Here is a 12,650-nt window from a genome sequence, read left to right as displayed (position 1 = left end):
TCATGCAATCTCAATCGCACTCCACACTGCCCTTTCCCACCTGGACAAAATGAACACTGTGGTTGGATTCACAAGAAGTTCATCTTTAAACCTATGTAAAATATGTTTTGTTTTCTGAATTTTTATAATAAGTATTTCTGTAATTGAATTTAGCGCTCTGCAATCTCACTGGATGTTGGCCAGGTGGGACGCTAGAGAGGTTAACAATACATTTGTAGAGTGGTTGAAAAACTAGTTTAAATGACTCCAACCTAAGTGTCCGACTTCCAACTGTTGTTCATTGACTACAGCTCTTCAGCGTTCAACAACATTGTGCCCATCATCACTAAGGACTTCAGACGGGCCTGGACATGCGCTGGCTTGAGTAGGGGGACCTTGCGTGTGTAGCCGATGTGAAATGGCTAGCTAGTTAGCGGTGGTGTGCGCTAGTGGTGTTTCAATCGGTGACGTCACTTGCTCTGAGACCTTGAAGTAGTGGTTCCCCTTGCTCTGAGACCTTGAAGTAGTGGTTCCCCTTGCTCTGAGACCTTGAAGTAGTGGTTCCCCTTGCTCTGAGACCTTGAAGTAGTGGTTCCCCTTGCTCTGAGACCTTGAAGTAGTGGTTCCCCTTGCTCTACAAGGGCCGCAGCTTTTGTGGTGCGATGGGTAACGATGCTTTGAGGGTTACTGTTGATGTGTGCAGAGCGTCCCTGGTTCGCGCCCAGGTCGGGGCGAGGGGACGGACGTAAAGTCTATACTGTTACATGTGCGCTGCAGGATTTTAATCCATGACGGCGTAGTGTGTTACTAATGGTTTTCTTTGAGACTGTGGTCCCAGCTCTCTTCAGGTCATTGACCAGGTCCTGCCGTGTAGTTCTGGGCTGATCCCTCACCTTCCTCATGATCATTGATGCCCCACGAGGTGAGATCTTGCATGGAGCCCCAGACCGAGAGTGATTGACCGTCATCTTGAACTTCTTCCATTTTCTAATAATTGCACCAACAGTTGTTGCCTTCTCAACAAGCTGCTTGCCTATTGTCCTGTAGCCCATCTCAGCCTTGTGCAGGTCTACAATTTTATCCCTGATGTCCTTACACAGCTCTCTGGTATTGGCCATTGTGGAGAGGTTGGAGCCTGTTTGATTGAGTGTGTGGACAGGTGTCTTTTATACAGGTAACGAGTTCAAACAGGTGCAGTTAATGCAGGTAATGAGTGGAGAACAGGAGGGCTTCTTAAAGAAAAACTAACAGGCCTGTGAGAGCCGGAATTCTTACTGGTTGGTAGGTGATCGTAGGTGATCAAATACTTATGTTATGCAATAAAAATGCAAATTAATTACTTGAAAATCATACAATGTGATTTTCTAGATTTTTGTTTAAGATTCCGTCTCTCACAGTTGAAGTGTACCTATGATAAAAATTACAGACCTCTACATGCTTTGTAAGTAGGAAAACCTGCAAAATCGGCAGTGTATCAAATACTTGTTCTCCCCACTGTATGTTTCAGTAAGATTGGATATTTAGCATTTGTAGCATTGGTTATCAACTGTACTGCAGGGATGGAACGTAAGTTGCAGAAAATTGAGGTTGTGGTGGCAGCTGCTAAAGGTTAAATAAATAAATAAAAAAGCTGCAGAGAGGTATTTGGTTGTGAGACTCAGAAGAGTTACAGGGTGTGTTAAGAGGTGGTGTCCCATCCTGTCAGTCTGTTGGCCTGAGTTTTTACTAAATAGGTTGTTTATTATTATAATAAAAAGTAAAACATTTGAGTGTAGTGTTAGACGGTAGGGTATTTGTTTATTTATATATATTTTTTTCAAGCAAAGTATAAGGGAGTTGTAGTCCAGTCTAGTAGGTGGCGGTAATGCAACATTTATTGGATGCCAACCACCATTAAACCTCACCGAAGAAGACACAATTAACCAAAACAGACCCGCTTCTGGTCACCTTGACCAACGTTCCCACTGCTTTCTTCACGGTCCTCGATATTAAAAATATATTTCCCAAATGAATATCCTTGTTCGAACACTCTACTACACCGTATTGTAACTCTTCATTGACGACTTATTAGACAGGCAGAATAATGACCACCTACTTCTCGGGTCCTTCTGCCCTTAAAAGATTGTCGCCGACTAAATGACGTTCTCTTTACCCGCTGTCACAGAGGAATTAGGGTGGGTTTCTTGATCTCGCCAAAAAAATCTGTCGGATTGATCAAGCATCCTTTGTTTAAAATTCCCCACAGTCACCCTGTCATCATGGATAATAACTTTTCTATCATGTTTGGTCAATATTGCAGAATTTTAGGTCCCCCATCCATCGCTAATCGACAATGGCCGAGGAAGGGTAAGCGTGACTGTTCTACTCCCGCTTTGCGCTGAACCAGGGCTAACTAACTAAATTGCACGTTTCAAAGTTGCATAGTTTGCAAAGTGGGGACGTGTTAAATATATCCATGCCTCTATGTGCACTTCCAGAACTATTGATAACAGTAATATGGAATAGCCTTACCAGCGATTGCCCCCCAGTTAACGTTAGCAAGCTAAGCATGTGTTTTAGTCCGTTGGTTGTAAACTAAGTTGCCCATCGAGCTATTTATGTGAATATAGTGAGTTGACAGTATAATGGTTAATTTCCGGTGCACGTGTGATGATTTACTTTCTTTAGTCGGATACCCCTTCACTCTAAATTATGAGTGAGATCTTCTGTCTGACACGCCGGGAAAACTATCAACTCAGCTCACTTATCGTAATGGACTAGTTGTAGCTAATGTAACTCCTCTCCTCGTCTCTTCTCCCATCGCCTCGTCTCCTCTCCTTGTCTCCTCTTCTCCCATCTCCTTGTCTCCTCTCCTTGTCTCCTCTTCTCCCATCTCCTCTTCTCCCATCTCCTCGTCTCCTCTCCTATCATTGTCTCCTCGTCTCCTCTTCTCCCATCTCCTCGTCTCCTCTCCTATCCTTGTCTCCTCTTCTCCCGTCTCCTCTCCTTGTCCCCCAGCATCGCTGCTGGAGGTGTGATGGATGTCAACACCGCTCTCCCCGAGGTGCTCAAGACCGCCCTCATCCATGACGGCCTGGCTCGTGGTATCCGCGAGGCTGCCAAGGCGCTGGACAAGTGAGTGAATACTTCTGGTCCTCTTGTGTCCTCAATGGTTCCCTATTTAGTGCACTATGTAGGAAATAGGGCATCATTTGGTACGTAGACTGAATTTCTGGTCCTTCTTTTCACCCTCTCTGTTTTTATGCGCTAGTTCCATTACATTTACACAAGCGTTTGTATTTGGTATTGAGTCTTCTGTCAGAGCAGTTTTTGTTAAAAGCCCTGATGTGGTGTCTTAACATTAACACCCATTGCTTGCGGTATTGTTTTGGAAGCATAAAGACTTAGCAGATCAGCTAGAAGTAATAAAAAAAGGTTATATTTATATTTTTTACCGGGTTAGTGTTCCCTCGCGGCTGTATGTGATTATGGAAGGCAAAAGGGACCACCTATGCTAATTAGCGATCTGTCAAATTTGATTTGTCACATACACATGGTTACATGAAATAATATCTTAACAAGTAATCTAACAATATCACAACGACTACCTTCTACACGTGTGTAAATTATGCTCCGAACACTTACAAGAAACGTGTTGTCACTGGAAAAATACTGTCGTCTCAACTGTTAAAAGTGCTCAAAACAATGTACAGCATTTTGCATTAAATTACTTTGATGGACACTGAAAGTAGAAGAGGTTTGAGGTGTAGATGTTTCGAGTTTGTCTGCGAGAGCCAGTCAACCTCTGAAGATAACACAGGGTCCTTGGACTTAACGGAATTTACAGTAGGCTCCTTTAGAGTACATCTTGGTCTGGTGAAGTACGGCTGATGGGTTTTTGGTTTTCTACTGAATCCTGTGAGAACTGTCATCGTTACCCAAAAATCTGAGATACTTCTGCTTCCCATGTGGCACACTATTCCCTAAGTAGTGCACTTCCTGGTGGCCAGAGGTGGGCGTGGCACCGTATAGTAGTGCACTTCCTGGTGGCCAGGGGTGGGCGTGGCACCGTATAGTAGTGCACTTCCTGGTGGCCAGGGGTGGGCGTGGCACCGTATAGTAGTGCACTTCCTGGTGGCCAGGGGTGGGCGTGGCACCGTATAGTAGTGCACTTCCTGGTGGCCAGGGGTGGGCGTGGCACCGTATAGGAACAGGAATGCCATTACAAGATAGCCGTATTAGTATTACTAGATAGCCGTATTAGTTATATTTCTGATGGTAAATTACTACTGACTGTTAATTCCTCTTCTACCCCCCCCAAGGCGCCAGGCCCACCTCTGCGTTCTTGCAGCCAACTGTGACGAGCCCATGTACGTCAAGCTGGTGGAAGCCCTCTGCGCTGAGCATCAGATTAACCTCATCAAGGTATGGAGTGGATGGGGCGGGGTAGTAGAGTGGGGACAGAGTGGGGGGTAATAGAGTGGGGACATGGGGGGGTAGTAGAGTGGGGGGGGGGGGGGACATGGCTAAAGAAGGGAGTGTAGTATGAGAGTGGTGTTTAGTAAATGTAGTAGTTACTTTAGCTGGGTGTTTCTGTGTCACATATTGTGGCTTCCCCTACTGAGGCCTGTGGACAGAGTAAATGTGGAGGCTATATACAGGGTATTACGGTACAGAGTCAATGTGGAGGTTATATACAGGGGGTACCGGTACAGAGTCAATGTGGAGGCTATATACAGGGTATTACGGTACAGAGTCAATGTGGAGGCTATATACAGGGTATTACGGTACAGAGTCAATGTGGAGGCTATATACAGGGTATTACAGTACAGAGTCAATGTGGAGGCTATATACAGGGTATTACGGTACAGAGTCAATGTGGAGGCTATATACAGGGTATTACGGTACAGAGTCAATGTGGAGGTTATATACAGGGGGTACCGGTACAGAGTCAATGTGGAGGTTATATACAGGGTATTACGGTACAGAGTCAATGTGGAGGCTAAATACAGGGTATTACGGTACAGAGTCAATGTGGAGGCTATATACAGGGTATTACGGTACAGAGTCAATGTGGAGGCTATATACAGGGTATTACGGTACAGAGTCAATGTGGAGGCTATATACAGGGGGTACCGGTACAGAGTCAATGTGGAGGCTATATACAGGGGGTACCGGTACAGAGTCAATGTGGAGGCTATATACAGGGGGTACCGGTACAGAGTCAATGTGGAGGCTATATACAGGGTTTTACGGTACAGAGTCAATGTGGAGGCTATATACAGGGTATTACGGTACAGAGTCAATGTGGAGGCTATATACAGGCTATATACAGGGGGTACCGGTACAGAGTCAATGTGGAGGCTATATACAGGGGGTACCGGTACAGAGTCAATGTGGAGGCTATATACAGGGGGTACCGGTACAGAGTCAATGTGGAGGCTATATACAGGGGGTACCGGTACAGAGTCAATGTGGAGGCTATATACAGGGGTACCGGTACAGAGTCAATGTGGAGGCTATATACAGGGGGTACAGAGTCAATGTGGAGGCTATATACAGGGGGTACAGAGTCAATGTGGAGGCTATATACAGGGGGTACCGGTACAGAGTCAATGTGGAGGCTATATACAGGAGGTACAGAGTCAATGTGGAGGCTATATACAGGGGGTACAGAGTCAATGTGGAGGCTATATACAGGGGTACCGGTACAGAGTCAATGTGGAGGCTATATACAGGGGCTACTGGTACAGAGTCAATGTGGAGGCTATATACAGGGGGTACTGGTACAGAGTCAATGTGGAGGCTATATACAGGGGGTACTGGTACAGAGTCAATGTGGAGGCTATATACAGGGGGTACCGGTACAGAGTCAATGTGGAGGCTATATACAGGGTTTTACGGTACAGAGTCAATGTGGAGGCTATATACAGGGGGAACCAGTACAGAGTCAATGTGGACATTAAAAACCACTCGGCTTACTCGTGTTTTTAATGATGCAACGGCCAACGATGTACTATGCATTAACCGAAACGCCACGCGGCGAGACCGGTCTTTGGCGCCTGTGTCGGTACTGACGGCACCTGAGCTTTACTCTGATCAACGCACCATTTAAAATAAGTGTCCTTCGGCTGCACATATTGACACGGCTGGTTTCTGGTGTTGACTCGACAACGCAGTAAATCACAGATTGAACACGTCCAGTTAGACAGAAGTAAAATAGAACTCATTGATTTGACATCAAACGTATTTAATCTGATTGTAATAGGCCTGTAGCCTACTGTTTTATATTTTAATGCAGTCATTTCGGTTTTCAGTTGAATCGTCTTTTTTATGTGGTTTGTCTCAGTTACAAAGACCTAGGCAACTTTATTAGTAGTCATCTTTATTCTGGAGCTGGCGTTTTTTAAATTACAAGTACAACATTTAATAGTGAGGGTTTTGGGTAACGGCTCTGACATTTAACGATGCTCCTACGAAGGTTCTGACGATTTTAAATTGGCATTAAAATAATTTTGGGGAACCGAGCCCTGGTTAATATTAGTGCGCTGTGTAGGGAATAGGCAGCCATCTGGGTCACTCTGTAAACAGTGGGGACTGCAGTCATGTTATCACTGCCCTATGGAGATACTAGGTGGTAGTACAGCTTGTGTATTGAAACTCTTTCCCCCCCGTCTCTGACCACCAGGTTGATGACAACAAGAAGCTGGGCGAGTGGGTTGGTCTGTGCAAGATCGACCGGGAGGGAAAACCCCGGAAGGTGGTGGGCTGCAGCTGTGTTGTGATCAAGGTATAAACCCACTGCTCTGTTCTGGGAACACCTCGGAGGGGAAGCTGCAGGATTGGTGTGAATCCACTGTGATGTCATAAAGAGGGTAGTGAGGGGTTGGACTGCTCTTTGTGATGTCATAAAGAGGGTAGCGAGGAGTTGGACTGCTCTTTGTGATGTCATAAAGAGGGTAGTGAGGAGTTTGACTGCTCTTTGTGATGTCATAAAGAGGGTAGCGAGGAGTTGGACTGCTCTTTGTGATGTCATAAAGAGGGTAGCGAGGAGTTGGGCTGCTCTTTGTGATGTCATAAACAGGGTAGTGAGGGGTTGGACTGCTCTTTGTGATGTCATAAAGAGGGTAGCGAGGAGTTGGACTGCTCTTTGTGATGTCATAAAGAGGGTAGTGAGGGGTTGGACTGCTCTTTGTGATGTCATAAAGAGGGTAGTGAGGGGTTGGACTGCTCTTTGTGATGTCATAAAGAGGGTAGTGAGGAGTTGGACTGCTCTTTGTGATGTCATAAAGAGGGTAGCGAGGAGTTGGGCTGCTCTTTGTGACGTCATAAACAGCCGGCGCTCATAATCACCACACAACACAGCCGGCGCTCACAATCACCACACAACACAGCCGGCGCTCACAATCACCACACAACACAGCAGGCCCTCACAATCACCACACAACACAGCCGGCGCTCACAATCACCACACAACACAGCCGGCGCTCACAATCACCACACAACACAGCCGGCGCTCACAATCACCACACAACACAGCCGGCGCTCACAATCACCACACAACACAGCCGGCGCTCACAATCACCACACAACACAGCCGGCGCTCACAATCACCACACAACACAGCCGGCGCTCACAATCACCACACAACACAGCCGGCGCTCACAATCACCACACAACACAGCCGGCGCTCACAATCACCACACAACACAGCCGGCGCTCACAATCACCGCACAACACAGCCGGCGCTCACAATCACCGCACAACACAGCCGGCGCTCACAATCACCGCACAACACAGCCGGCGCTCACAATCACCACACAACACAGCCGGCACTGCTGATCCCAAAAGCATCATTTAGCGATTGGCTGTGTTGGCTATTTGGCGCGAGTACAGTTAAACCTTAACGTTTAGGTTTATGCACCTAATCTAGATCACCTCAAATAATGAAAGACCTCAAATGTAGCCTATAGATATAAATTGCACAATCATTTAAAAATATATATGGATTTTTAAAAGGTATTGTTTCTCTTTATTCAACCCGCCTGCCCTTCAGCCAGGCAATATTAAACCCGTCTGGACTGCGGGTTGTGAGGAGTCGACCCGGGCGTCAGTAGTGGGCCAGGCGAGTGCAGCTGCTGTGCTGTCAGTGCCATGCAGCTGCTTGTCCTATACAGCTGGTCAGAGTGTCTGCCAGGGTACGAGCTCCTACACCTCGCTGTGGTGTCTGGGGTCCCAATTAATGGCAACATGTACCTTTAGTAGACTGAGTCAACCTTTAACCTGTTGCTTCTACTCGGGACGCTTGCGTCCCAACTAGAGCTCTGGAAATGCAAATGCGCTACGCTAAATGCTAATAGTATTAGTTAAAACTCAAAAGTTCATTAAAATACACATGCAGGGTATCGAATTAAAGCTACACTCGTTGTGAATCCAGGCAACAAGTCAGATTTTTAAAATGCTTTTCGGCGAAAGCATGAGAAGCTATTATCTGATAGCATGCAACACCCCAAAAGACCCACAGGGACGTAAACAAAATAATTAGCATTTCGGCGTTACACAAACCGCACAATAAAATAGAAAACATTCATTACCTTTCACCATCTTCTTTGTTGGCACTCCTAGATGTCCCATAAACACTATTTGGGTCTTTATTTTGATTAAATCGGTCCATATAAAGCCTAGATATCGTTATATGTAGACTGTGTGATAAACGAAAAAACATTGTTTCAAAACGTAACGTCATTTTTTAAAATTCAAAAGTCGACGATAAACTTTCACAAAACACTTCGAAATACGTTTGTAATGCAACTTTAGGTATTAGTAAACGTTAATAAGCGATAAAATTCATCAGGAGGCGATGTAAAGATCATTAGCTGTCCGTCTGGAAAAATGTCCGGCTAGAAACTCAACGAAAATATCCGGTCCTAGACCGGATTAGATACGGTGTCCTGTATGTGTTTGACCAAGAAAAAACTCGAAGGGAAATGACAAGACTCTAGACACCGTGTGGAAGCTGTAGGTACTGCAACCTCAGTCAATTATTTGTGGTTCACGTTTATCAATGGGTTCAAGTAGCGCATGGATATATTTTCCCCATTTTCAGTGATCAGTTTTTCCTGTGCTTTTCGATGTAAATGCCGTTCTGGTAAAGCCACAGCAGTGATTTAACCAGTTTTTTAAACGTCTGAGTGTTTTCTATCCACACAGACTAAGCAAATGCATATACTATATTCCTGGCATGAGTAGCAGGGCGCTGAAATGTTGCGCGATTTTTAACAGAATGTTCAAAAAAGTAGAGGGTCGACTGAAGAGGTTAACATACTGACCACAGTGTACAACTCTACCGATATCGTACTGACCACAGTGTACAACTCTACCGATATCATACTGACTAGGGTTGAAGGGCGGGAATGCGGTAACTGAAATTTGCTGGGATTTACTGCCCCAAACCACTCCCCTTTTCCTGGGATAAATAACTGAAAACCCAGTAAACTATTAATCTGAACAGCGTGGTGTGAAATGTACCTGTTAAATCATATGTAATCTGGGCTTCTCTACGGCCATCATTCAATCCCAATACCGACCACAATGTATGTACATAAATCTGTTCCAAATTGGACCATTTATTCCCTGTGTAGTGCACTACTTTATAGTATTAAGTTCACTATATAAGGTGTCATTTGGGACACTTGTCAGTTTGTTCTAAACATTGAAGTGTCCTGTAGCTAGTATCCTGTGTAACTGTTCCCCCCCCCCCCCCCCCCCCATGCTGTCTAACACTGTCCCATCCCCTCTACAGGACTATGGCAAGGAGTCTCAGGCTAAGGATGTGATTGAGGAATACTTCAAGGCCAAGAAATGAGGTGTCATTTTCAATAAAAGCTGAAATGAAGTTTCTGTCTGGAGAGTTAATTATTAAGTGGGACCTGGGAGAGATGCAGAGCTTTATTTTAAAGGTACAGTCTGCGACTAGACTCTTCTGTTAAAACAACTAGAGCCGACGTACACGTTATAAGAGATTCTAATCTTAATTGGCACATTTCAAACTCCTTTTGTGAGGTACAGGCAGGAACTAGTTCTGTACAATGGTGGGGTCGATAAACTTAATCTTTAGGTCGGGAACATTTTGTCTTCCTAATAGATTACAACGGCGATTGCGTGGTTGTAGTAGGTTTAACTCGTTAGATATGTTGTCTTTATTTTTTAATTTATTTTACCTTTATTTAACCGGGCAAGTCAGTTAAGAACAAATTCTTATTTTCAATGACGGTCTAGGAACAGTGGGTTAACTGCCTGTTCAGGGGCAGAATGACAGATTTGTACCTTGTCAGCTCGGGGGTTTGAACTTGCAACCTTCAGGTTACTAGTCCAACGCTCTAACCACTAGGCTGCAACCTTCAGGTTACTAGTCCAACGCTCTAACCACTAGGCTACCCTGCCGCCCCGTAGGGTAACCTGGGTCTACGGTGTTACTTTAGCAAATATGGTGACAACAATATAGGCTGTGTAGCGGTTATGCCTGGGAAAGGATTCCTGGTCACCTACAGCTGATGTGCATTGACGTCCACAAGCGACTGGAAGAAGTGAAAGGAGGGGAGACGCGAGAAGGAATACGCACGTGGCTGCTATGAAAGTGAACTGTGTTTACGCGTGATCAGGGGTGTATTCATTCCACCGATTCTGATAATGTTTCTTATGCGGAGTAAAACGGGAATGAACACACCTGGATTTGTTCGTTAACTTAGTTTTGCAACTGTTGGACTGATGATTACACCCTATATCAGCCAGAGTGTGCTTTCTGCCCGTGTCACCTCAAATGTCTCTACCTGTGTTTACCTACGCAGGAAACTTTCATAGGCTAGGTTTTTAGCAACCTCATACTGCTGTTATAGTAATAAGGCTTTGCTCATGGGGGGGGGGGGGGGGGGTCGTCCATCTGAACCTCCACTGATCTCTATGTCTGAAGAAAGAAATCCAACACTTTTATGTTTGGAATTCATGTGCAGTGCCTTCAAAGTATTCATACCCCCTTGACTCATTCCACATTTTTGTTACAGCCTGAATTCAAAATGGATTAAATAGATAGGTCAGAGAACATCTACACATAACACCCCATATTGACAGTGAAAGTTTATTTTTATGAAATGCAGAAATATCTAATTTCACACCCTTGAATCAATACTTTGTAGGTGCACCTTCTGCAGCGATTACAAAGCTTTCTGGGTAAATCTCTTAAGCGCTTTCCAACCCTGGATTGCCCTGATTCGTTTCAGAGATTCTTCCCAAGTCAGGTTAAATTGGTAATTGCGAACCTTTTCAGGTCTTACCATTTATTCAGCTGTCGTCCATGTTATATGCAGATGATGGTCTTAAACACAGCTGTGGCCCCAACTTGGATTTAGTGTTAAAACGCTTTACAACAAAGCTTTCTTAATGTCCAACAAGCTTTCTCTGCCCTTAACCTTGTTCTGAACACCTCCAAAACAAAGGTCATGTGGTTTGGTAAGAAGAATGCCCCTCTCCCCAGGTGTGACTACTACCTCTGATGGAGCTTGAGGTAGTCACCTCATACAAGTACTTGGGAGTATGGCTAGACGGTACACTGTCCTTCTCTCAGCACATATTAAAGCTGCAGGCTAGAGTTAAATCTAGACTTGGTTTCCTCTATCGTAATCGCTCCTCTTTCATCCCAGCTGCCAAACTAACCCTGATTCAGATGACCATCCTAGCCATGAGGTAATGCAAATGCACATTTGGACAAGCCAGCTTCATTTTGGAATAAGGTGCTGTGGACTGATGAAACAGAGTGAGTTATTTGGTAGATATATATATATATATATATATATATATAGATGGCTATATACACAGGGTACCAGTACTGAGTTGATGTGCAGGGTATGAGGTAATAACATGGCTATATACACAGGGTACCAGTACTGAGTTGATGTGCAGGGTATGGGGTAATAACATGGCTATATATACAGGGTACCAGGTAATAACATGGCTATATACACAGGGTACCAGTACTGAGTAGATGTGCAGGGTATGAGGTAATAACATGGCTATATACACAGGGTACCAGTACTGAGTCGATGTGCAGGGTATGAGGTAATAACATGGCTATATACACAGGGTACCAGTACTGAGTAGATGTGCAGGGTATGAGGTAATAACATGGCTATATATATAGGGTACCAGTACTGAGTCGATGTGCAGGGTATGAGGTAATAACATGGCTATATATACAGGGTACCAGTACTGAGTCGATGTGCAGGGTATGAGGTAATAACATGGCTATATACACAGGGTACCAGTACTGAGTCGATGTGCAGGGTATGAGGTAATAACATGGCTATATATACAGGGTACCAGTACTGAGTCAATGTGCAGGGGTATGAGGTACTTTCCTATGGCATTGTACATTGTCCTGTATTGCTCAGTTGGTAGAGCATGGTGCTAGCACCGCCAGGGTTGTGGGCTCAGTTGGTAGAGCATGGTGCTAGCACCACCAGGGTTGTGGGCTCAGTTGGTAGAGCATGGTGCTAGCACCACCAGGGTTGTGGGCTCAGTTGGTAGAGCATGGTGCTAGCACCGCCAGGGTTGTGGGCTCAGTTGGTAGAGCATGGTGCTAGCACCACCAGGGTTGTGGGCTCAGTTGGTAGAGCATGGTGCTAGCACCACCAGGGTTG

The 12,650-nt window shown here is 45.1% G+C and overlaps 1 protein-coding gene and 1 non-coding gene across 2 annotated transcripts; both read left to right on the top strand.

The window, feature by feature from the left end:
• Positions 1-2,094: 2,094 nt before the first annotated feature.
• LOC115123887 (small ribosomal subunit protein eS12) lies at positions 2,095-9,853 on the top strand. Its single transcript, XM_029653245.2, has 6 exons — positions 2,095-2,153; positions 2,279-2,325; positions 2,977-3,093; positions 4,281-4,383; positions 6,647-6,748; positions 9,761-9,853. The coding sequence occupies exons 2-6, from the start codon at positions 2,312-2,314 to the stop codon at positions 9,821-9,823; spliced, it is 399 nt and encodes a 132-aa protein (XP_029509105.1). The 5' UTR covers positions 2,095-2,153; positions 2,279-2,311; the 3' UTR covers positions 9,824-9,853.
• On the top strand, positions 2,620-2,697 carry LOC115123890 (small nucleolar RNA SNORD101). The gene has a single exon (XR_003862689.1). It is a non-coding gene; the product is annotated as a small nucleolar RNA SNORD101 (small nucleolar RNA).
• Positions 9,854-12,650: the final 2,797 nt, after the last annotated feature.

Source organism: Oncorhynchus nerka, linkage group LG24, assembly GCF_034236695.1.
Source record: "Oncorhynchus nerka isolate Pitt River linkage group LG24, Oner_Uvic_2.0, whole genome shotgun sequence".
Lineage (NCBI taxonomy): Eukaryota > Metazoa > Chordata > Actinopteri > Salmoniformes > Salmonidae > Oncorhynchus > Oncorhynchus nerka.
Note: the sequence above shows the minus strand (reverse complement) of the source record. Positions and strands in the feature narration are given on the sequence as shown.

Coding starts and splice junctions, on each gene's coding strand:
- LOC115123887 (XM_029653245.2), top strand. Junction 3,094..4,280: donor GCTGCCAAGGCGCTGGACAA/GTGAGTGAATAC, acceptor ACCCCCCCCAAG/GCGCCAGGCCCACCTCTGCG. Junction 4,384..6,646: donor ATCAGATTAACCTCATCAAG/GTATGGAGTGGA, acceptor TCTGACCACCAG/GTTGATGACAACAAGAAGCT.